Below are 24,361 nucleotides of genomic sequence, written 5' to 3'. Positions count from 1 at the left end.
ACTTCTTCAGACTGTCAAATCAATCTCCTTCCCCCCAAGAAATTAAAGTTAACAAACATTACTTTGCAATTCGTCATTTAACTCCACTATTTCATCAGCGAACTTATGGTCAAACGGTGGATGTTAATTTGTCCTGTGACTCTTGCTTGAGCGTGTATGCTTGTGATGTCGGAAAGACCGACTTTTAGGTATATGGAACTGGAAGGCAACGAAACGAAGTCGGTCGATATTCGTGAGTGTTTTTTTTCTCGGTTCATCTCTTCATGGCATTGTACATTTAAACCTCGGCCTGCCATTTATATTCTCTGGATGACAGTGCACGTGTGGGGCTATCTTCAGTTGGTTTTCTCCAATTTCGGCGGGAATGTTGCTTTGCCGGTGTTCTAGGAAAGATTCCCATATCTGCCCATCACTTACACTGGTCTGAAAATTTTTAAGTGTTTTCTCAGTAAATATTTCAATATTTTCCCTGCTAAATTTGGTCTTGTTTTAGGACGTAGGCCTTAGTATTATCACTTTCTGATGGCTGATAGGTCACTGAAGGGAACAAATAGCGATGGCCAGATAAGGGAATCTTTCTGTGTTGTATAACTTGACGTTATCACTTGCAACACTGTCACATTTTTCTCCCCAAATTTGGTTGAAAACATGAAGATTAAAACAAGTAAAGTAGTCCTATGTTTTAGTTTTCATATAGACAATGCTTATATTCCTTGAGACTAGTAAATTTGATTAGAACTGAGTTGCAATCTAAGTCGCCAATATTGGGTGCTATTCCTGCATACTTTTTTTAAATGATTGCAATTTACACGCGCAGTCTAATAAAATGAACTTTTTTTATAAATAAATAATAAAATGAACTTTTTCCCCCCATAAGAAGCAGGAATCAACTGCCAGTAACAATCAGTGATCAACTGTATGCCCGACAAAGATGGCAGTAAAACACAATTCACCGGTTCCTCCCGATGGTGGATGGGGCTGGGTGGTTGTCGTTGGCAGCAGTGTCAGCTTGCATTTTGCTCTGTTCATCCGCTGCATCGGGGTCTTCTTCAACGAGTGGAGACAGTTCTTCGACGCTTCGGCCACGGCGGTCGGAGTCGTGGGCAGTGTCCATCTGGCCGCATTTCTATTCATGGGTTTGTCAAATTTTTATAACTGCAAACTTTTAAAGTTTTGTAAGGGACCGTGACCATTCAGCCCTGGTATGAAAAGGGCCCCCTGGTACCCCGTCCGGTCCAAAGCCAATCCGGTCTTCAGCCCAGTCTCATCCGGTACATGGTCCTGTCTGACCAGAACTTTTGAAGTCAGTCAGGCGCATCAATTTATTGCCCTTCAGAGAACATCCAGAGCAGAACAATAGCAGACTTACCGGATTAAAGATAAAATCCTTCCATAATGCCTTGGTAATTTACGGTCCCATTGTGCGTGAAACTGCATGGCAGGGGTTTTGATCTGTGCCGACAAAAGTGTTCTATTGTTTCGCACTGAGAGATGAAAACCACAAGCAGGTTTCTTCAGGGATATATTACATGTGTCAATACTTGCAAACAATAGACCCCAGGAGCTGGGACGGTAGGAAAGGACTTCTTGGGAGGGGACGAGCTAACCGGGGGGCCCTTTTCATACCGGGGCTAAATGGTCACGGGCCCTAAGTGTTGTACTAAGTCACTGCTTATCCAAAACGTTCCATCACAGCAAATATTTCTGGTTGGATTATTAGACCTGTGTACAAAATATACGGAAAGAATGTTGCACCCCAACGCTGCTTTTTTCTTCATGTATCATCTAAACGAAGGTTAGTCATTGTAAAAAATGATGATAAGACATGAATCTGGGATTGAGAAACATTTCCAATTTTGTTAGGAAATACTTTGAAAATTTTCTTGACTCTCCATAGACTTTGTACACAACCGCTGAAGTAGCGTCAGGTTGCAACATTCTTTCCAAATATACATCTGGTTTTGGTTTTTTTTTCGGAATTGATCAAGAAGAACATGCTAAAAAGCAAGATAAATCAAGCAAGATCAATCATAGCAGAAAGTTGTTTGGATTTAGATGTTCTGGGCTGTTTATTTATTTAAGAAAAATGTCACACCTTTCACTATACTAAGAGCATCTCAGTAGGATTAATTATAACTATAGAGTATTTATACCCCCAACCCTAAAGGGTTCATTTGAATCATGCAGAATCTTGTTGAATTTATCACGGTTAGGGTTATGATAATTACATGCATTTGAATGTTCTACTTACAGGGCCTCTGGCGGGATATCTCTGCAATCGAATTGGCTCACGGAAACTAGCTATCTTGGGCGGTATGATGACATTCACCAGTTTCCTTGTCACGTCTTACGCTAAAACCCTGTTGCACATCATCTTGAGCTTTGGTGTTTTGGGAGGTAACTGTGTTTTGCTTTTGAAGTTGATAAGCCTAATTACTCAGCATTGTTAAATCCATCACAAGTCTTTAACAAGTCATCCTGGAGGCCTGATCCGATTTTTTTGGGGGGGTGGGGATTCATCAAACCCAAAGTGGAACTTTAAATGCAAGCATTAAGCCTTTACGGCGTAGTGGGCCCCCAAAATTATTTGATTCTAGATGCTCCGTTGTGCAATCTGAGGCATTTCCTGGCCACTTTCCCCTCAGGCATGCAACTTTTCCTCGGATCAGCTGATTTCCTCTTTTTGTACTTCACATGTGTGTGCCATTGAAAATAGAAAAACACTGTACAAAGTCTTGGAAATATTTGAATTTCCTCTTTTTTTGTACAACTTCCCAGTTGCATGCCTGTCCCCTGACTTGAGCAAATGTTTATCATTTTTTTTAAATTTCTGAATGGAACTCATCACCGAGTTGGGGGGGGGGGGGTTCGAACAGGGGGATGGGGGGTGTTACTAATCCTAACCCTAACCGTTACCCCTCGAACTCCCCCCCCCCCCCAGAGTACGGGCCTGTCCCGTCCTAAGTGAAGTCAAAAGGTATTTAAATGGACTGTGTCCAAGGGGTACATCTTTGTTCAGCCCCTGTTGCCTTTGACGACCTGTGAAGTAACTTTTCATGTACCTGTGACTGAACTTGTGATAGACTTGTGATGGATTTGAGTACAGCATTACTGTTCCCAATTGCCATGATTCTATTAGAGCTTTTCACATATTCTACATGTTTTAAATCATTTGTATAACATGTTATCGTGTATAATATGTTTTTAATCAGCAGCCCAGGCCTTGATAATTTCTTATAAAATTCACCACAGCTTCAGTGTTTTGTGATTCTACAAAGTGCAATGTCAGTACCTTATCATGTCCATATCCCATGTCAAATTTCATAAAGCTAAAGCTCAGAAATTTACCGAGCACAAAAATTACTTGCCAAGACAGACTACCAGCCAAAACGTGTGGTGTATGTTACCATTGACTTGATGAATCTGGTTCTCAGCTAAGGCCTATTCTAGATGCCGTGCTACCGCCATGCCGAATTTCATTGAAATGAGTGCGGCAATAGCTCATCTACAGCATGGCAGCTGCTCTGAACGGCGAACTTAACGGTCCAACCTTAATGCGTCTGGAGTAATGTGCCAGGTTGAAGCAGTTCAAGCAGTTCAAGGAATTTCAGCGCGATCAAAATTTTCGTGCCAATTTCACTCCCTGTGATGCGAATGCAAGAGAGGCATTCCTAAAATGTTTGCCCCAACTTCGAATTGAATTGAGTTCGGCACGGCAATGGCACGGCGTTTAGAACAGTGCCGTGCCACTGCCATTCGTAACGACGATAGCAGGGTAGCCCTGTCGAGCCAAAGGATGGTGCCTTGCGGTTGCCAAACTCAATTTGCCGAGACTACTGGTTCCAACGCCATACTGTTGCTGTGCCAAATGCAGAAGCATTGTCTAGAACGGGCCTCAGATTTGCTTAGTACATACATTTTCTGAGAAATGTTTTCGTCTTAGGAGCTCCATTAAATTGGGCTCGGATGAGGAGCAAGTTTCACTGATGTCATGTGTAAACGTGTATTTATCTTTCCACAGGGGTTGGCTGCGGTTTTGTCTTCGTCAGCGCCGTAACCATTATCACTAAGTACTTCAAGAAGCGATACGCTACAGCCCACAGCATCAGCAACAGTGGTTCCGGCTTGACCATTGTCGTTCTACCATTGCTGGCTCGCTTTCTCATTGATCTGTACAGCTGGGACGGAGCTATGTTTATCCTTGCAGCCGCATCAGCCAACATGTGCGTCTGTGGTATGCTGTTCCGACCTTTGGGACCGAGTGGCAGGGAGTTGTCAGATGAAGAAAGACCTCGGCTCTGCAAAGAAACTGGAGCGTTGTCATTGCAAGATGAAGTGCTCAACGGAGGCCTAAGAGGTTCTCGTGGAAATGTTTACAGGAAGATCTCATCAACTTCCGATGGCCAGCCTGGAGGGTCGGAAAAGACTGATCTTAAGGTCAAGGAAAATCCAGATGGGAAACCTCACAGGAAGGTGGCAACAAGCTCTGGAACAGAGTCTGGGTCAGAAGGGGTGGTCAAAACCAATAATGGTTTCTCAGAGGGAAAACCGCAGAAGAAGGTCTCCATATGCCCTGATTACATTGCTGAGACTGAAGGTGCTGTAAACCTCAAGGGCGTTTCAGACGGGCAGCTACAAAGGAGCCTCTCTGAGAGCTATGGTTGCAGTTCCGATGTACAGGAAGGAGAACTACCAAGATTATCAGAAGTATCCGTGTCAGGGGCTCAATTAAATGGAGTGTCTGTCAACCTCAGTGCCAGGATGGAACAGCGTAGGCCAACCATGGCGTCCATTTATCTGGGGCACATTGCCCGAGGTAGTGGGCTGTTTCTCCTCAAGACGAGGTTCCGCTTCAGCTTCCTCTGCCTTTTGCAGGCAGTGCAGAATATTGCCTTCTCTTCTGTCACAATCCACTTTGTCCCCATGACAATCGAAGCTGGGATATCCAAACTGGATGCTGCCGTACTGATGTCCATCAGCGGTGTTGGAAGCCTGTTCGGCCGTCTGGCTCTCGGCCAGTTGATTGACTGCAAAGTCGTAGGCTCACTCAAGATATACTTCTTTGCTGTTCTGACGTGTGGTGTGGCCATGGTCGTCTGTCCATCCCTCCAAACCTTCGCAGGGTACCTCGTCTTTGCTCTTGTCTTTGGCTTTATGTCTGGAACCTACAAGTCCCTCTCAGCCGTCTTGATCAGAGAGTTTGTTGGGGCAGATCTTATGCCGCTTGCACTGGGGATTTTCATGCCTTTTATAGGTATCGGCATTGTAACTGGACCAACTCTTGCAGGTAAGGATGGAGTGATTTACAGTTTTGTTGTATAAAACGAACCTATAAATAAGGACTCATCATTATTTGGACTCTATATTTTCTTGCATGTTTTTGGGAAGAAGGATTGTGGAGTCCAGTTTAAAAATGCAGACTCGATACGGTGAGTCTTTGTCCAAAACATTCACCACAGTCACAGTTTGCCACTTTGTTTTTCTAGTTCAAGTTTTAGAGGCACAGTCTGTTTGTGATTGTTTTTTAATCCTTTAACCCTAACCCCCAAATACCACAGAATACTACCGGTGTTCTCCTGTAAATATAACCTGGTGACCCGCCAAGCTGTCTGAGGCACCCGCCAAGCTTCAAAAGTTGCCACCATGCTTAAAAAAAAAAAAGGAAAAAATAATAAAAAAGACAAACAAGTGGGACTACCCTTTCCCTCCAGGGTATAATTGGCCAGAAACTCTGCCGAAAGTAATAACATGCAACACTTGTCAAACTGACAAGCCTGCCCATTGTAGCAATCCATCAGATCAAAAGTCTCAAGGCCAAACTGCCTCAGAGTCCCTGGTCACTGATATGTTAAAAAAGATGATGCTGAGCCAGTATTGTACTTAACAGTTACTGTGTTAGAAATGGCCTAAAAGCTGTTATCCGTACATAAATTGCATGTTCATCTGCAAATAGCACCCCCTAGCATAAAGAAATGTATGACTGCAAATAGCGCCCCTAACATAATTATAGCCCCCCCCCCCCCCCCCCCCCCCCCCCCCCCCCCCGCTTGTTGCGGGTGCACCGACCTTTAATTTTCAAAGTTGGAGAACACTGTCAGCTCATATGCACACTTGTATGGAAAGAAATGCATACTACAGGTTACTCCTCGGTAGTATTTTGTAGCATTGGGGCGGTTAGGGTTAAAGGACATAATGGAAACTTTGGGCTTGCAATTAAGGCCGTTTGGGCCAATGTACAATACATGTAGCAGTTGGCAACGGCAGCAGCTAACAACGGTCTGATTCTTTGTATCGTAGGTTGGCTGTATGACATCCGGGAGAATTACGACCTAGCCTTCTACATCACCGGCAGCATCTTGGTTCTGAGCTCCTCTCTTCTCCTGCTGATGCCCTATCTGAAGAGGCTGGAGGACAGACGTCGTCACGACAGTGAAACAAACGATGCTTTGGAAGAAGAACTAGCTGCAGGTGCCTTACGTATAGGTAGTGTTCAGTCACTCGATGCAATTTAGCTAGCATGGAGTTGGCACACTACTTAAGTACAGGGTGGTAAAGACGGTTCCTGTTTCACCTTCTTTATGCACATTTTCTAAATGATACAGTCGTTTTTCTTACAGAGTGAGTAAAAAAAAAAAGCGGAACCCAAACCCCCCAAAATATATATTTCATGTTTTAAAATATATGTAGCACCAAAAATAATAATGACTGGAAAGCCAATTTCTTAAACTACTTTTAGATGCAAAAATAACTGAAATTTCTCAATCTGTTCAAAGTATATCACCATTTAAATGCAATGACCCTAAAACCTCTTTCGTCCAAAAATGCGATTACAAGAATCGTCGTCACAATTGTCTTCAAACATCACCAGTGATAAAACATCAGTTTGAAAGTTAAAAATATTCAACAAAGTCCTTTTGAAGGCCCGTCTTTAAAATGTTGATTTTGTAAGTCATATTGTTTGCCTAAGCAGGGTTGTTAATAAAGATAGCGTGCACTTCAGTTGTTGACAGTTGTTGAAACAAGTATTCTGTGTCATTTTCTTTGTTGTTCCAAACAGTCAGAACACACGATAAACTGCTTTTTTGGACGAAACAGGTTTTAGGGTCATTGCATTTAAATGGTGATATTCTTTGAACGGATTGAGCAATTTCAGTTATTTTATCATCTAAAGTAGTTCATGAAATTGGCTTTCCAGTCATTATTATTTTTGGTGCTACGTATATTTTTAAATATGAAATATATTTTTTGGGGTTTGGGTTCCGCTTTAGTTTGAACACACAGTATAGACTTTAAAAATGACATTGAAGAATGTCCAGGGTTTGATGTACACATATTGGCAGCAAAAAGCCCACAGCGTATTTGTATTTTGTTTTATATTTGTTCTGGCACAATTGTGAAAGAGAGTTTTGAACTTACATTTATTTCTTCTCAGGTATGATGAGAGATACATACAAACAATCTCATCGAGGTTTAGATGAGTAGGATTTTAACCAGCGACCTTTTGTTAACAGAAATGTCATAGTATTAATGTCTGAGACTAACTTTACTATTGTTCAATTGGTTTTCTTTTGAATTTGTGTGCATATTGCACACACACATAGTGTGTTTCTAGTTGTAGTTTATGTTATTAAACAAGAAATGATGGCACATGTATTAATCACACATTGTGAATTTTCGTTTTTAGAGGGTCCACGAAGTGAATTTTTCTCAGGAACATATTTTGTTTAACTTTCCAAGAAAGTCTTAAATGTATAGAAAATATTCGACATCCCTTTTTGGTTAATTGTATTGAAAAGTGCAATTCTTTAAACATTAAAAAAAATTCCATGCTTTTCCAGACAACTGAGGGCGCTGTTGCTGTGATGTCATTTCAGGAAGACACTGTTCAGTTTAGGGGTTTTCTGGTCAAATTTTGTACCCAAAAATGTTCTGATTTAAAATATTTGTGAGGAAAATTTGCTCATTGGCTTACTGCCACGTACTGACACAACAATGAATCATCAGAGAAAAGAAAATTTATGACACTGAAATATCCCAAATTCTCTAGCAACTTTTGGTGCTGAAATAGCTGTAACAGGTTTCTGCCTGATATGACATCACGCTTTTGCTGACTAAGTATGGAAATTCACATTAGCATAAAAAGCAAAACGGCACCAAACTGCCCTTGAAAATGGCAAAATAAAAATTGAAAATAGGGTTAAATGGGACACAAAGGTGCATTAATTTAAAAACAATTACACTTCATTTTCATGGCCCTTTAACCTTTTGAAGAATTGTAAATGTACTCGCCTTAACCTATATAATGTATTAGCTTTTTTCACGTTTTTTGTTGTAAGGCTTTGATGTGTGTTTCAACACCTTTCACCAGTTCCATCAGTAATGGAATCCGGCAAAGTCGGAAGAACGTACAAACCAGATAGTTCTCTCAAAAAGTCTAGGTTTTTTGTATGTTATTGTTTCCGCCTATTGTTAATGTTGCCATGTTCTTTTGTTTGCTGGTCTCTTTATTTGTTGCAATGTTTTTTGGTATGTTAAGTTAGCTTTGATTGGTTTTGTTTTCTAGTTTGACAAAGTTTGAAAAAAAAATGAAAATATTGCCAATATATTCTCAATTATTTGAAAATGACAAAGAAGGTGTTGGACCAAACAAGTTATATTTTATTTGTATTTTTAATAATTGAAACAAATATTGCCAATGTATTCTCTCTAAATTGGTCAATTATTGGAAAATGGCATTAAAAGTAATGCCAAACAAGTTTAATTTTTATTTAATAGCCGGGTACAAAACAACCAAACCTAGTGATTTGAACTATTGAACAGTTTTTGGAATGAATGGCCATGAAAGTGGTTAAATCAACGAAACCATACCCTTTTAACAAAAATTCTCAAGTTTTATATGTCTTGTAAGCATCAACGTTTGGAAATATTTCTTCCATTGGTGATTCTTGTGTAATCACTGATCCAGAAACGTAGATACTTAGTATAACTAATTAATGTTGATTTACATAAGTTATTTTTGGTAAAAAAGATTAAATTGTGTGAGTTTCGTACAGATCGACCGCATTAATTTAAAGTTTATTCAAATCCAAAGGCTTTGAAATTTCAGCTGAACTGAAAATGACACTTCAGTTAAATTTTATTTATAAAGTGTAAATATAAACCAGAAAGCTATTCCTATACTAACCATCTATAAAAAAATATATTTTTGGTAAATCGATTGTTGTGCTAAGTAAATAATGAAGACTAATAGTTTGGAATATAGTAGTTTCACTAACTGCATGTTAGCCAGATAATTTTAATATTTAATATGTTTTTGATAAAAGTCCCACCGTACACGTTACCAACTACATGTGTGTGTTACGAAATTATTATACCAAGGAAATAAAAATATATCGCTTGCCTGTAAATTGTTACTGTCTAGGTCTTCCTCTTTTGGGGTGCATACCTATGTTCCACGAAATCCTTACTGTGACCCTAACCCCCAATCCTTAGGATTTCGGGGAACATTGGTATTGGGGAACATCGGGTAGACCCCCCTCTTTTGGCCCGGGTGAAGTGCAAGTGTCCCTAATCCACCAGGTTTACAAAGCTTGATATACGAGGGGAATTTTGATTGTGACAATTTGTTCATTCAACTTAACCAAGTTTTAACAAGGATATCTACCCCCGCTGGCACCCATGATAATACACTTCACATTGACAACTTGAAATACGGACCGTTTTGTACTTTAGACACATCATCATGCAACCCTCAGAAAAGTGACTCTGAATTTCGTAAAATTGCAAGAATATTCAAGATTTTGGGTTTCAATAGCCCTATAAGGCTAATATGACGCAGTTTGGTGGTGATGACGACAAAACTGACAACGATGAAAACTATTTTAAAGTTAAGAGTGCGATCATGACCTTGATGATGAGGTACGTGGGTCGATCATCATGTTGGTTATTTTTCTGATGTTATATCCTCAACTTGCATTGCAGTTACTGTAGTAAAAGTACTGAATTTGTGTTTCGTAAAGCAGTTTCATCGTCTACAAATGAACAGCTCAAGGCCTAGTTCTTTTCTTTTTATTTTAAATCCCGTTTATAATAATGCCTCCAAAATTGACACCGCTAGCCTCCGCCCCCTTCAAATTTTGCCCACAAAATGTGTACGCCTATCCCCAAAAGTCACTCTGGGTAGAGGGTTAGGCACCACCAATGGCTTTATCACGCAGTCACCGAAGCCAGGAGTGGGTACGAGGTTGTCGGTGTTTTCAGGCATGGCGACCGAACGACGGAACGCGGAAGAACCGTCACCGCCGCCAAATCTTGTCGCAGACCACCCGAATTTCAGACGGAATCCTGCCGCTGTCAGCTCTTAAAACCTCGCCCATGTCCAGAAGTTTATGTAAGGCTTGCCCTGGCGTTTGATTTCTTCCAAAAGAAGGGGAAGTTGAAGGTTTCTGCAGACGAAATTCGTCGGGTGACAGTTGTCCATCAACTGTGACGTTTGCATATCCCGGCATTGATACGGCTTGATACGCACGCAATAAACGGCCGAACGTCGAAGTGCTTGTGGATTTGGTCTTTGTGTTTTATCTAAAACGGGAGAAAAAAAGAAGGCGACTGGAATTTGATCGGAATATAAATGAATTGACCATGAAGAGAGACTGCAGGTAGCAGAATCATGCAGCGTGGAAAACAGAACGGGAACATGAATTCGTCCCTTGGAAGGGTAAGTAAAAACATAAACATATTGTTCAATTTGTGAATTAAGAAAAAATAAGAACACAAGCCACAAAACAGCACTCATCAGTGCCACTTTCAATGCATGCAATGACAAGATGTGTATGTGACTCAGTCATGTCAGTGATTGGCAGTTGCGTGGCTCCGTAATTTACGTGTAATGACAACAAATTAACATGTAGGCCAAATGCCTTCAAAGACAAAAATTCTACATAGATAATCATGTAGTCAGTTATTAGGACACCTCTTATTTTTACAAGTTCCGTTTGTAAATCAAAACCCTGCCCTTTTTCTACATTAATGCTAGCTGATAATATTCAACATGCTATTTTAGCAAACTATTTAGATCCTTCCACACACATAAAGTGACTTTTCCTGCTTGTCATGCTTGTAGATTTCATAGCCAAATGTTTAGGAGTTTCAAAACATGAAAGTGTCTTCGTTTTCTTATAGAACTATGAAACAGGATCCTAAACTACATGTGCATGATTACCAAAATTAGAGTGTTCTTATCATTCCAAAGAACTGCAATCTTTGCCTTAAACAGGTTTTAGGTGTCTTTTTTTTTTGGGGGGGGGGAGTATTTTTGAACAGTATCTTTTGGTAGAAAATGTTATGTATTGCAAATCAACCAGGTTGCAACATATTTTCCTTTTATTACGTTATTGAAGATGCCAAAACAACCATGCAAATTATAGTAAATTTTGTACACTGTGCTGGCCAAGAAAAAAAATTTAGCAGTTTGTCGTGTCGTCCCCACCCGCTTCCATTTTTCCCAGCCGCCTCTTTTTTTTCTTTTTTCTTTTTTAAATATGCATTTGCAATATTTTTGCACATATATTCTCAATATTGTCTTTTTATTTGTTTCCAAAAAAATTGTAGCTATAAAAAAGGGTAATAATGGCTCCTTTGGCTTTTGGACACAATTTTGTATCAGCAAAATAGTCGAGAAAAATGAAAAATCCATCTGCCATCTTGCAAAATCCGTCATTTGGGGGACCACGGAAAAGAGGGGGAAAAAAGGTCTGCATTTTTAATTTTTCCAAAAAAAGCCAGATGTGAAACTACTTGCTGTATTTGTAGAAAATTTCAAATAAAATCAATGAGCAAGTGCAAAGTGAGACTTGAGGTGGAGACTACTGATGATGGAAAGTAAAAATGGATTGTTAAATATTATCAAATCAAACGCATGTATTGTTCCAAGAACATACCCCACCTAAAATCAAAACATGACAAGCCTTCATAAATACCACAGGCAGAACACTATTTCATTTACATGTGGTGTACAATGTAAATAAAACAAGTACATGTCAGAAACTAATGTATTACATTGTTCCTTCTTTGCTTCTCAGTTAAAGCCAGAGTCCATCATTTGCAGCTTTCCAAAAAGTAACTGACGTAATTAATGATGAAAAACATACTAGGTTGAAAGATAGTAAGGGGACTAAAACTCCCCGTGAATTATTCTCTCTGGCAAGCTGTCATTTTGAAGAAATCAACAAAAGAAGGCCTTTCCAACGGTGCTTCTTAAGACGCACCGTAGGAAATTTAACTTAGTAGTTCGTTTTTGTTATTCGGCGCAAAGCATTGGCACATTGCGCACGCGCGCGCGGTTGCTATAAGTTGTCGGATCAGTGCGCGACATCGCGTAGCTGCATTCGGCTCGGTGAGAATCGGACGCTGAATTCAGGCCCAATTCAAAACATGATTCAGCAACTTTTGATTTGAAATTGAGATCCTAGAATGCTGTTTTTCTCGGAATTTACATTTGAAGCTGAGATGAAACTTCATCAGGTTAGCTGTTCAGTACCCTTCTTTAGATTTTGAGCACTTTTGTTGCTTCAAACGAACGAAAAGCACAAATTACAAATGATGGACTATACCTTTAAATTATGCTGTATACATTTTAGAACTGCATGTACATGTACTACAATGTATTAATACTGTTCACACAGAGTGTACAATGATTCCTACTTTGCCATTGGTTGACTGCTTGTCATGTACTACATTGTGAAATCACACCACATCCCAATATATACAGTGATTGTGGTCGTATTTCCTGAATATAATAAGAATGATATGCAAGCATGCACATCTACACATGTAGTAAAAGTTTAAACGAGGTTTTTTTTGTGAGGACCTCATTCAATTACACGTTTAGAGTGTTCAACACTCAACAACCTTTGTAATAATTGAATTGCAGTGGTTGCCAAAAAAAAAATCTTTATTTGCAAAACTATTTTTCAGAAAAGGTTTTTCTGTGCTGTACAGAGCGAACAAGGTCCTATGTGTACATTAGTTCAACAGTTTCTCTTTCTAAATGTTTGTGTTATTAAAATAAACACATGTTGGCCTACATGTACATGTACAGCTCCAAATGTTTATGCAATCCGTGATGTATTTAGGTAATAAATTTTGATGTACCCGGTACCGGTACAGTGTATACATGTGCATTTCATGTACATGACACTGACAGAGAATGAACTTGGATAATAACAAGTGCGACTGCACAATAAGGCCCCCAAAAATACTTCTGCTTCCGGTTACCCGACCGACCCTATTTTTAGGCCTCGACCCTAAAAATTTTATCGGCAATTTCAAAAAAAAATAAAAAATTCATGATTGAAATTTTGAATACATGTAAATAAAACAAAATCTTATTGTCTTTTCTGTCTACACAAAATAGCTCTCAACAACCCTTTCGCGTCAAAAATGCTTGTATTTATTTGTTTTCTTACTTACATTCAACATTTCTTTCAAAAGAAACCTCTGTTGTTTTACAAATTCGTTTCGCGATAACTACTTCGCTAACTGTCGCGGTAATGCTACATTGTAGCTCAATGCAGCGACGACTGGTTCCCCGCCGCGCCGCGCAGGGGCCAATTTAGAAGACATGATGAAAATGCGGTAACCAGTCTGTGCATAGCTACATGTATGTATGCGCATAGTGCTAGCATTGGCTATGCATGGCAGCCCCACGCGGTGCACTGTCAACTGGTCAGTCGAGTCGGATTCGACATTGTAAAATGCCAAGAAAACACCGATGGAGAAAGAACATTTTTGCAAGTTATTTCACAGAACTTGATCTCTCTTGTCTGTGTATGCATTTTCCTTGTTCAAGAGCTCATTTTGAGATGGCACTACTCATATTTGGAGTGATACGATGCAGCGTGTTTCCCCGAAATTGTACACCGTAAAAACGAGGTCTGTCGCCCGCTGGCCACACATGCATTCACGCATCACAGAGTTTTGGCCAGTTTCCCGTCTTGACTAACGTTGTGTATACATTGTATGGTGCGCATGACCTGAATTTTCCATTATTTTTTAAGAATTATCAAACGTAATATATTGACAGTAATTAAGGTACATGTAGGTTTTATTCACTTTTTGTGGCAATTTTTTGTAAAGCTTTCGTAGTGCAGTGGAAATAGTTCAGGCTAAAACTTCGCATATATTTGAATACCCCATTCAATCAGCATAAAAAAAAATTGGCCAAAAAAAATAAATTCCGACTGACCGACCCTATTTTTGAAAGGCATGTAATCAGAAGCAGAAGTATTATTTTTTTTAAGCTCTGGCCTTCTTGCATGAAATGATACAGTTACTCACTTGGTCGTGATTGTCAATTGAAAGAAGAATTTCCCATTTTGTTGAAAGTCACAATGCAAAATGATAGTGACCTTCATAATGCAACTGTATCCTCACTCCTATGCCCTGGAGACTCTGTACAAATGACACAGGGCCAGATGCAGGGGTGATGCATAGTGACAGGTGTGTAGAAGCCCCCTAACTTCCTAAGTTTGTAGCGCTCAAAAATACCACGTGACTATAACATAACCACACATTATCTTGCCTCAATTCAAAAAATTTCATAAACAATGTCACAAATTGTTACAAACAATTTTTGTCAAGTATTTAATGTATTTTGTTTGCTTTTTCTGGACAGTTACAATTTGGTAAAATTTTACGGGTGAGTTAGGGGGTTTGTTTTTGGTCAACTTTTGGGAGGGACCAACCAACCAACCGACACCCGAGTGACTTATAGAAGCTCTGATGCCAGAGCCTAGAAATATTCACAAGTGCCATTTCCAATGAAGAGCGCCCTCATGTGGTTTACAACTGACAGTCAAATCATGGAGGATGGAACAAATCATGGATCACCTGCTAGGTGCACTACTGCTATGCATTGGAGAAAAAACAACAGCCACAGTCATTCATATTGTAAAAATACATATTTATTTACGAACAAGTCAACAACGGTTAAAGGGAAAATATATACAACATTGCTTTTTACTGTAATTTTCAAAAAATGGATGGATTTGGGGGTTAGTATTTTATAGCAAATATTGTACACTGACTTGTTTGAAGTTTTGTGTTTGTAGATGCTGGAAAAACCAAGAAAAACAATCATGTTCTTGTAGTTTGGTGACCCCATGAAACGGAATTGTAAGGTTAGGGAACACATCTAGCTTGCTTGTACTTGTCCATACATGGTGTTGTAGGTGTGTAATCGATTGTAAACAAAATACGGACTAACTAGGGTAAATATGGTAAATTGGGGGAAGTATTTAAAATGAAAAAGCCATTTTTTTTTTCCCATTGGAAATTGATACAAAAATACCACTTTTCTTGAAAATGACAACACACCAGGTGCCATGATTTTACAGGATGCTTTAGACTGTCATTCGCTTGCAGTCCAGTAAGGTACATTTCATAATAATTTGGTGGTTGTGTTTTTTGATGTTTGCAAATGTTGTATCAATCCCTTTAACATGGATTTACAGGGAGCATATGTGACACTTTACGACGTGTATGCAGTTACCAAAACATTGAGCACTACAATTTCTCTCAAACCACTAGAATTATTGACACAGCGCAGCCACCGATCTTTTTTTCAACTGTCTGTATTTAAATGTAAAGCCTTTACAACAAACATGACAAAGGGAAGTGCTGTTTGTTGGATGTACTCCACCCTCCTCAGGTAATGCATAACCCCCCCCCCCCTCGTTCACTGATTATCATAGTCACAAATACAAACATTGGCAGCTTCCATGCAGCTCTGTTGTGCACACTGCACAAAATGTGATTGTTCAGAACAGCATATGTAGCATATGTACATGTACATGAACAGACCTCTGTTGAAAATCCATGGACCACATAAATTTGTTTTCGCTCTTTTTTTTCTGCTTTACATGAGAGTTATAAATACTAGTACATGTATGTCACCATAATTATAGTAGGACAAGACTATTATTGTACGATACAACTGAACAGGCATTAAAACGGAACCCTAACTCCCTAGGGGGTGTGCAACATCGTATTAAAATTGGAGGATTCAGGACTGTTAGGGTATACTGTGCCATTATTTACGTAAAGACGTGAATACAGAATGTTTACATGTTCATTTGATATACATTGTGTATATTTTCTGTGTAACTCCAGTTGTAATGTAAGCATTCTGTGTAGGCTAACACTAACAGGGCCAACCCTGTTGCACAATAAACACACCATGGGAGTGAGCGATTACATTTACAGAGTACAGTACATGTACATGTATACACACTGCTCTGACCCTGGCCGTATTCTTTGTGTTCATTCAACCCATTGTTGCGGTCCATGCAATTTTGGCCTGACGGGTTGCACTTTGCGTTCTCTGTGGTGGAAATCTACATACTCCGCATACTCGGTGCAGATTTACATGTAGGTGTACACACGAACACGTACGTACCGCGTCCGGTGAACCAATACTGCTTGTATGTATGCATCGGCCGGCAATGTGAGTTCTGCATATTGTACGATTTGGGAGTGCATTTTGTCATGATGCCACAGCGTTGATAAGCAGATCTGGTGATGTGTGGTATGCCGGTTGCTCCAGGATGCTCCTCCATTGATGTCTAATCTTTTGCTTTATCTGTGCGATTACAGCTCTACAATACGGTCTGTATTCTGGCAGTGTTTGTGCCTGGACCCTGTATTATCAACATGAGGATGCTAAAGCCGTTCAGTGACCACTGATAAAAAAAAATGTGACTTTAGAGTACATGTGTGTATAAATTTTACCGTAGTGTGCACCAGCCATGGAAATGTTGACTCGGCGTAAATTTGCATACACGCCGGGATATTTTATGAACATTTACCGGTAGGTCTTTGTGTTCTGCTCGCGTCTGCTTTTCCACCATTGTATTCACCGATTCTGACATCGCCGACGTTCCTCAGGAATTGCTAACAATGTGAGAACTGCAGAGCTTGACCTTATTGTTGGATTTCTTGACAAGTGAGCGACCATTTTGGTCAGTCTGGGGTCGCTATGGGAAAACCTTCGAAAAACCCTGCTGTGGTCCGACCCGCCAGGCCCAGTAAAATTCAGGTAATTTGTATGTTCGTTTCCATGGACTGAAGTACTTAACCACCATGAATTTATTTTTATTGACTTTTTGCAAACAGAACATTTGTCTTGATGTATTTATAATGTGAGAGCCTCAAATGATCAGCTCCTGCTGGATGGGTTATAATTACCCTCCCTCATACGTGTATATATGACTACCCTGCTAAATCCGTCCAATGGTTACTTCCTGCTCAATCCAACAGAATCCAACTGTGTACAAACACTTGTACGCATGCGCATACTATCATTTCGCTTGTACTGTACCCCCCACGGCGCGCTCCGAGCGAACCGAAAATCATCGCTCGATCATATGCACGCACGCTTCAAGTGTCAGGTTGGCTCAGTGCGGAAAGGGCAAATTTTTCATCATTTTAGCCAAAAACCCGACAAAATCCAGCGATGTTTGTTCTGCACATATTTTGTGAGTATGTCATGAGGTGTAGTACGGAGTTTGGGGGCAAACTGTGCAGCGGTTCTGTGGGAAATTTCTGCATTTTGATGGACGTTTTTGTACTTAATTAGTGTTTTGTGCTAAAAACAATTTTGCGGGGTTCTAAATCTATGAGGCTCCACTACATGGAGCCTCATAGTTCTAGGAGTAATTTATCAGTACCCAACAGAATCCGACTCTAAATATGTACATGTACATGTGGTTTTACTGCTCAATCCAACAGGCTCCAATGGGTTTATAGGATCCTGTTGGATTCAGCAGTGTTAGGGTTAAAGATGGTTTTAAATAAATAAATAAATAAAACCATTTAAATACACATGTGTGCTAGCTATAAAACTCAGGAATCAGATACAAAATGTGTTGTGTGTACCAGAACATGTTCAATGTAAGTTAAACGTAATGCTTTTGTACCAGTGTGCTTTAGAAATCCTCCCATGAAACCATTTTCTAAAATGTACTGGTGTATCTGTTTTCTTTCCTCCATGGTCTTAGGAAGTGATTTCCAATATACTGGAAAATGTAATCATGAACATGATGAATGAATAGTACATGATGTACATCATGTACCTGATACGGTACATGTACCAGGTACATTATACATACTGTACACACAGACGTCACTGCACATCTGTGAATTATAAGTGTATTCATATGTACATGTACCTGTGCCCTATTCATTAAATTTTGTAAACTTTTGGCCTTCAGACGTTTTTATTCTCGACGCCTACTGCACGTACACGTACACCTTCACATTTTAGTACACGTGAACATTTTACAATGTACCGGTACATACTGGATACATGCAAATGTACATCATGTATGTACATCATGCCTTCATGTTCAGTAGGCACACACTGCACATGCGTAGTGTACCCGGTAGTTTGTGCACTACAATGTATGTATATATGGTACATGCATAATACATTGAAATTGAAAGATAAACATAACACGGGAAAGCCATAAACTATAGCACATGATCATGTGCTGGCCGACGTATTCATACAGTTTTTGTTTTTATCAGTTCCACAACCATTAATAAGTAGCCTCATAATAGCAATTGTAAACAGTGTCGTCAAGGCCGTCGCTATGCTTTTTCCATGACGTTGATGGGCAGCCACACCTTCTGATTAATTACACGACACGGATTGAGTGGACTTTGAGTTTGATATGTTTGCCAAGTTTAAGCCATGCCACTGACTAGAATGCGTTGGTTGGACGATCAGTGCTGTGGTTTCCATTAAAAACCCTAACCCCTTTTACTAGAAAGTATCCTGAATCCACCAAAATCCATCAATTTTGTCATGCAAAAAATGAATGTTGGTGTCCTGAGTCCATCAGAATCCACCAGTGAGTCCATCAGAATCCACCAGTATATCCATCAGAATCCACCAGTATATCCATCAGAATCCACCAGTATACCGGTACATACCCCATTCACACTAAGCATACATGTAGCCAAGGAGTTGTAAACTGGTGAGATCCTGAATCCATCAAAGTCCCCCAAATGCTCAATAATATGGAGGTATCCTGAATCCATCAAAATCCTGCACTACCGCTAGGCGAACTGTCCTGAATCCATCAAAATCCCCAAACTTTTTCAATATGGAGGTATCCTGAATCTAGTGCCGAAACAGGGGTGTGGATTTTGATGGATCAGGTATGTTTAGGGTGAAGCATACACACATGCACAAAATTCTGTGCTACATGTAGTTCTGAGTGCATTTTTGTGGGTTAGCAAGGAATTTTAGCTTAATAGTGCAACTGAACTACATACATGTAGTACATGTATCACTAACAAAGGATTCTGCGCTAATAGGATGAGCACCTATAGAAAGAATTCCTGTGGTCGTGCTGTAAACAGAAAACCTTCAGAATTGTGTTTGTCATAAGTGCGAAATTACCAGTGCTCTAAAATTGGAACTGTGGTAGTTATTTTTCAGTGTATGATGTATCGCCCATTTTCCAGCTAAATTCTGAAAATAAATCTGGAAGTTGTAGGGCCTACATGTGTGGGGAGGAAATATTTAAAAATAAAAATTATATTGTGTAGTAAACAGGATCTTTTAAATGAGCTCATTGGTATTACCGGTAATACAGATGGTAAAATCAACAAACAGAAAAAGTCCATGAAAGTTTGGGCAACCTGTAAGTGTAACTCGTATCTTGTACACAAGGTTCACCTGTAAATAATAACAATTAATTAATTACTTGTGTATAGTCCAGGATAATTGAATTAATTAATTAATTGGGAATTTTAAAGTCAAAGCTAAAGACATTCCTTTTTAAAAGATATTATTTTGAACTATTAGTTTTTAAATTAATTAACTGGTTTACTTTTTATGCGGTTTTGATGTTTTGTAAAGCGTTTTGAGAATTTAATGTAAAATGCTAGACCTTGCAACATGTACACATATCAGGGTATGTACATGTACATGTACATGTACCGGTATTTTCCTCTCAAAAACTACATGTACATGTACATTTACATACAGTATGTACATGTGTATAAGTACATGTGTGTGTACATGCGTTTGTTTATGGCATAAATCGAGGACACACACTTGCAACATCATCGGTGAATCGAGGACAGGAACCAAATCGAGGACGACCTCCATTAGAAAATGTGTACAAAACCAATGAGAGCTGTTCCGAAAAAGTACAAACAAAGAAAACGGGAAGAAGAACAAAAGAAAGTCCTCAATTTACACCATAAACAAATGTGTCGTGTACACAGTTGTTGACAGTTTGGTACATACATGTATTAAGATTAATTTTTACTTGTTTGAAACAGAAGCCCGCCCTACAAACACAAAACCACTGAGAGGGTCCTTACTGTGACACTCAAATTGGTTGGAGTGTATTTATGTAGTGGTCACATGGTTTTGACAATATGCCACGGTCGATTAATTGCATAGTCATATAGAGAGTTCAGGACAATAGAACCGCCCTTCGAAAACATCAAGGCCTGGGTGTTGGCTTTTGGTTAGGTCGCCAGTTCAGTGCTGAGTGCCGGTATACCGGTTATTCACTCGCGTGGTATTACCGCCATCATTATTCTGAAAATAGATAACGAGCTTTTTCGGCTGGTGATTGGTTGTGACACTCCCTGCTGGTCACATGGTATCACAGAAGGCGGTTTTTTTTCGCAATGCCAAGTGACCAGTAATGTCATGACAACCAACTGATGTCATTTTTCTTTCTGTTAAAAGGTGACTAGCGTTTCCTGTGGACTTTGATACCAAAGGATGTACCAAAGTACTTGGAAGTATTGCCTTTTTCCGTGGTTAAAGCAGTGTACATACATACGTGTGTATTTATGACTAATTGTACAGTACCGGTACATGCCCACTAAGTACACATACTATTAAACTGATGAGCGTTTTTAATCAAGGCATGCTTGGAAGATTTACATTCCATTACTAAAATCCAACCTAGCAAGTTATCGCAACTGCTATAATTAAAGTATGTACCGTACCATACTGGTACATGTTTTTGTGATCCGACACCAGATACGATTTACGATTTTTTGAAGTACAGATCGATAGGCCTACATGTAGTTGTTATTTTGAAGAGAATAACTTACAGATTTGAAAATGTTAACGGAAGGATCTTAAAGTCGCGAACTTGGGATTTATATTGAAGAACAACATGAGACTAGTAAGGAGAAAAAAGAAGGACTTGTGTCAAGATTTGGAGTTTATTGGGTCAGATCCTCGCCCAACTGCTTGCCCTGTTTTGGGCCTTGGGACCAGGCAGGGGACTGAGTCCGAGGTGAGTAGTCAAGAAATGTCTTGTACCGGTACTTGAGAGAAATGTCTTCAAAAGTGTAAATGAATTGATTTTGGACTTCTTGTTCAGATTTGTTTAATTTTATACTACATGTACCGTAGGTCTGCAACTGTTGCTTGCACATAATGTGTACAATGGGCCTGATGATATTAAACCAACGCACGTATATTTGTATTGAGTAAGAAAAGGTAATTGGATAATTGCACGATATTGGAATTTGGTGTATTCACTCAAATTCTTAGAAATGTGTAAAACCTACAATGCCTTTTGGGGAAGGATTCAGTTAGTCCCCACAAGTCCTCCAGTCCCAAGTCAACTCACAAGCTATTCTAATTAGCTGTGACAAAAGCACTCCTTTGCTACCATATTGTTCATGCCTTTAATGTGTGACTTAAATTGTGATCGATTTGTGACCTGACTTGTGAGTGACTTGTGACAGACTTGTGACTGACTTGTGACTGACTTAGGATTGACTTGTGACTGACTTGTGACAGACTTGTGACGGACTTGTGACGGACTTGTGACGGACTTGTGACGGACTTGTGACTGACTTGTGATGGACTTGTGACGGACTTGTGACGGACTTGTGACGGACTTGTGACGGACTTGTGATGGACTTGTGACTGACTTGTGATGGACTTGTGACTGACTTGTGACGGACTTGTGAGGGCCTTGTGACGGACTTGTGACCTACATGTACTCGTGACTTGTGACTTTCTCGTGACTGACTTGTGACTGAGTTGTGACGAGTTGTGACGGACTTGTGACGGACTTGTGACTGACTTGTGATGGACTTGTGACTGACTTGTGACTGACTTGTTACTGACTTGACTACAGCATTGGCCATTGCAGGAAGAAAACTGATGGTTTACATGTAACAGATGTAGAGACTAGGGATTACATATCAAAAAGGAAATAGAAAATTTAAATCCTTCTCTTTGTAAAGAACTAACAATTTCAAGGACAAACTGATGTCATTGATTAAGCTGTTATTCATTTGCCGACGCCCAAACTGATTGCTCTACTTCCTAATAACCCATGAGGAACAGTGCAGAATAATTCCCCTGATGAATTGCTTCCTTATTACAAAGGGATTAATCTGTGATCTTGTCAAGGAGCTGGCGTGTGTCATCCTTGCTCAGAATTGACAACCTGGATTGGCTCAACATTCTTGGAGGTCTTTCTGACAGCCTTAACCCTAACCTTCCTCAATCCTCCTAAGTCCTCCGGGCGGTTTTGGAGGAATTGGAGGATGAGGCTCTATGCAACATACAATTTGGGAGGATTGTGGAGGATTTAGGGCACATGGACATTCGGTATCAGTTGATTTTTGAGGATTGAGGCTGAATGACGTTTGAAGAAGAGGAGGATTTTGGAGGATTGAGGCTGAATGCTTTCTGAGAGGCAGGGCTGTTGGAGGATTTTGGAGGATTGAGGCTGAATGAAACATAATGTTTTTGAGGATTGTGGAGGATTAAGGGCACATGGACATTCGGTATCGGTTGATTTGGGAGGATTGAGGCTGAATGGTGTTTGGAGAAGAGGAGGATTTTGGAGGATTGAGGCTGAATGCTTTCTGAGAGGCAGGGCTGTTGGAGGATTTTGGAGGATTGAGGCTGAATGCAACATAATGTTTTTGAGGATTGTGGAGGATTAAGGGCACATGGATATTCGGTATCGGTTGATTTTGGAGGATTGAGGCTCAGGAATGGTGTTTGGAGAAGAGGAGGATTTTGGAAGATTGAGGCTGAATGCTTTTAGAGAAGCAGAGCTGTTGGAGGATTTTGAAGGATTGAGGATGGTTCCTAGCAAAATGGGCTTGGGGTTAGGGTTAACAATATTGCAATTTTCCAGATTGTTTTGCTCAAGTGATGTGTAGTTTCCACAGGGGTGTGAAATCTCAGCTTTAAAGCTGATTTCAGCTTTTTTTGTTTTGAATATCAGCTTTTTTCCCTCACTTGCTGTGTACAAATGTATAGGAGATTTCCAAAGTTCAGCTTTTTTTACACCTCTTTCAGCTGTTTTCAGCTATTTTTATCAGTGGTCACTCACACCCCTGTTTCCAACTATTTTCTTTTTTAAGTTGCTCAGGTTTCACAAAATATTGAACTTACATACATGCACATGTACAAAACTGTACATCATTAGAGAACAAAATTATTGATATTGATTAGGAAGTGGAACATTTTTAACTACTGATAAACATCACGCTGCTCTGCATTGACAAAGTAGTAAAAAGCACCATAAAGAAATCATGTGAAAGCTCAGTGACAGGACTAACAGAAGTCAGCAAGAGAACAGACGACCAGCCAAAAAGTTACAACAAACACTGATAAAATAATAAACAATAGAATATGGGAACAATAGAACTAAAGGTCATATATTGGTAAACTACAATGTAAAGAGAAATCAATTATACATGTTTTACCCCTCCCACAAAACTGATAATAAAACTACAATCTACATGTACATATATGTAAATGTACAATGTATATCCTGGGGGGTTTTACCAGCATAGAATTGTGAAGGTACTTTGAGAGAAATCATAGATTTTTAATCCAGTTATCCTAATTTTTTTCAAACCGAATGGAATTTCACAGTCATGCCAACAAAAGTGACAAGTGAGGTGCCGCATGAAATGCCCTCCCAATGACTGGGTATAGTTGGCCGGATTCAATGAGAATGACCACTGGGCCTTTACAAAAACACTCCAGAGCTGTAATGTTGAACAAAAACGGATGGGAACCCTCTGATAAGTTGAATGGGCAGGCTATTCATTGCATACCAAGAAGACCACTCGCAAGTGAATGCAGTTACAATCAGAGACCTTGGAGCAAATTGGGGAATGTTCCGGTTGTTTTCTTTTGCCTGTGTCACAAAAATTGGAGGCGTATTTTTGTTAAAGGTTGGTTTCAAATTTATATCTGATTTCCAAAATTGAAACCAAACAGTAGAATTCAAACCGAATGTTAAAAAATCCGGATTTTAGTCCCACCACTTGCAGGTAC

At 39.7% G+C, this 24,361-nt stretch overlaps 2 protein-coding genes across 5 annotated transcripts in view; both read left to right on the top strand.

Moving 5' to 3' along the window:
* The first annotated feature begins 19 nt into the window (after positions 1–19).
* On the top strand, positions 20–6,684 carry LOC119723651 (monocarboxylate transporter 14-like). 3 transcript variants are annotated; one of them, XM_038194427.1, is made up of 5 exons: positions 20–232; positions 884–1,136; positions 2,254–2,397; positions 4,022–5,287; positions 6,298–6,684. In XM_038194427.1, the coding sequence occupies exons 2-5, from the start codon at positions 932–934 to the stop codon at positions 6,510–6,512; spliced, it is 1,830 nt and encodes a 609-aa protein (XP_038050355.1). In that variant the 5' UTR covers positions 20–232; positions 884–931; the 3' UTR covers positions 6,513–6,684. The 3 variants fall into 3 exon arrangements, with proteins under 3 accessions (XP_038050355.1, XP_038050356.1, XP_038050354.1); XM_038194428.1 differs by having other exon boundaries at positions 881–1,136; XM_038194426.1 differs by having other exon boundaries at positions 878–1,136.
* A 3,548-nt stretch (positions 6,685–10,232) lies between these two features.
* LOC119723648 (serine/threonine-protein kinase 26-like) overlaps positions 10,233–24,361 on the top strand; it is a 40,392-nt gene continuing 26,263 nt past the window's right edge. The window contains exon 1 of one of the 2 annotated variants that reach the window (XM_038194422.1): positions 10,233–10,717. In XM_038194422.1, coding sequence (XP_038050350.1) covers positions 10,670–10,717 — 48 coding nt within the window. In that variant the 5' untranslated portion in view covers positions 10,233–10,669. Of the gene's footprint in view, positions 10,718–16,336; positions 17,096–24,361 lie in introns of those variants that run through there. The other variant, XM_038194421.1, reaches the window with a different exon arrangement.

The sequence above is a fragment of the Patiria miniata genome, unplaced genomic scaffold (genome assembly GCF_015706575.1).
Source record: "Patiria miniata isolate m_02_andy unplaced genomic scaffold, ASM1570657v1 HiC_scaffold_17, whole genome shotgun sequence".
Lineage (NCBI taxonomy): Eukaryota > Metazoa > Echinodermata > Asteroidea > Valvatida > Asterinidae > Patiria > Patiria miniata.
Note: the sequence above shows the minus strand (reverse complement) of the source record. Positions and strands in the feature narration are given on the sequence as shown.

Excerpts from the sequence above, each read along its gene's own strand:
- LOC119723651 (XM_038194427.1), top strand. The coding sequence starts at position 932 with ATGGCAGTAAAACACAATTCACCGGTTCCTCCCGATGGTGGATGGGGC. Across the intron at positions 1,137-2,253 it reads GGCCGCATTTCTATTCATGG|GGCCTCTGGCGGGATATCTC; the intron begins GTTTGTCAAATT and ends TTCTACTTACAG. Across the intron at positions 5,288-6,297 it reads AACTGGACCAACTCTTGCAG|GTTGGCTGTATGACATCCGG; the intron begins GTAAGGATGGAG and ends TTTGTATCGTAG.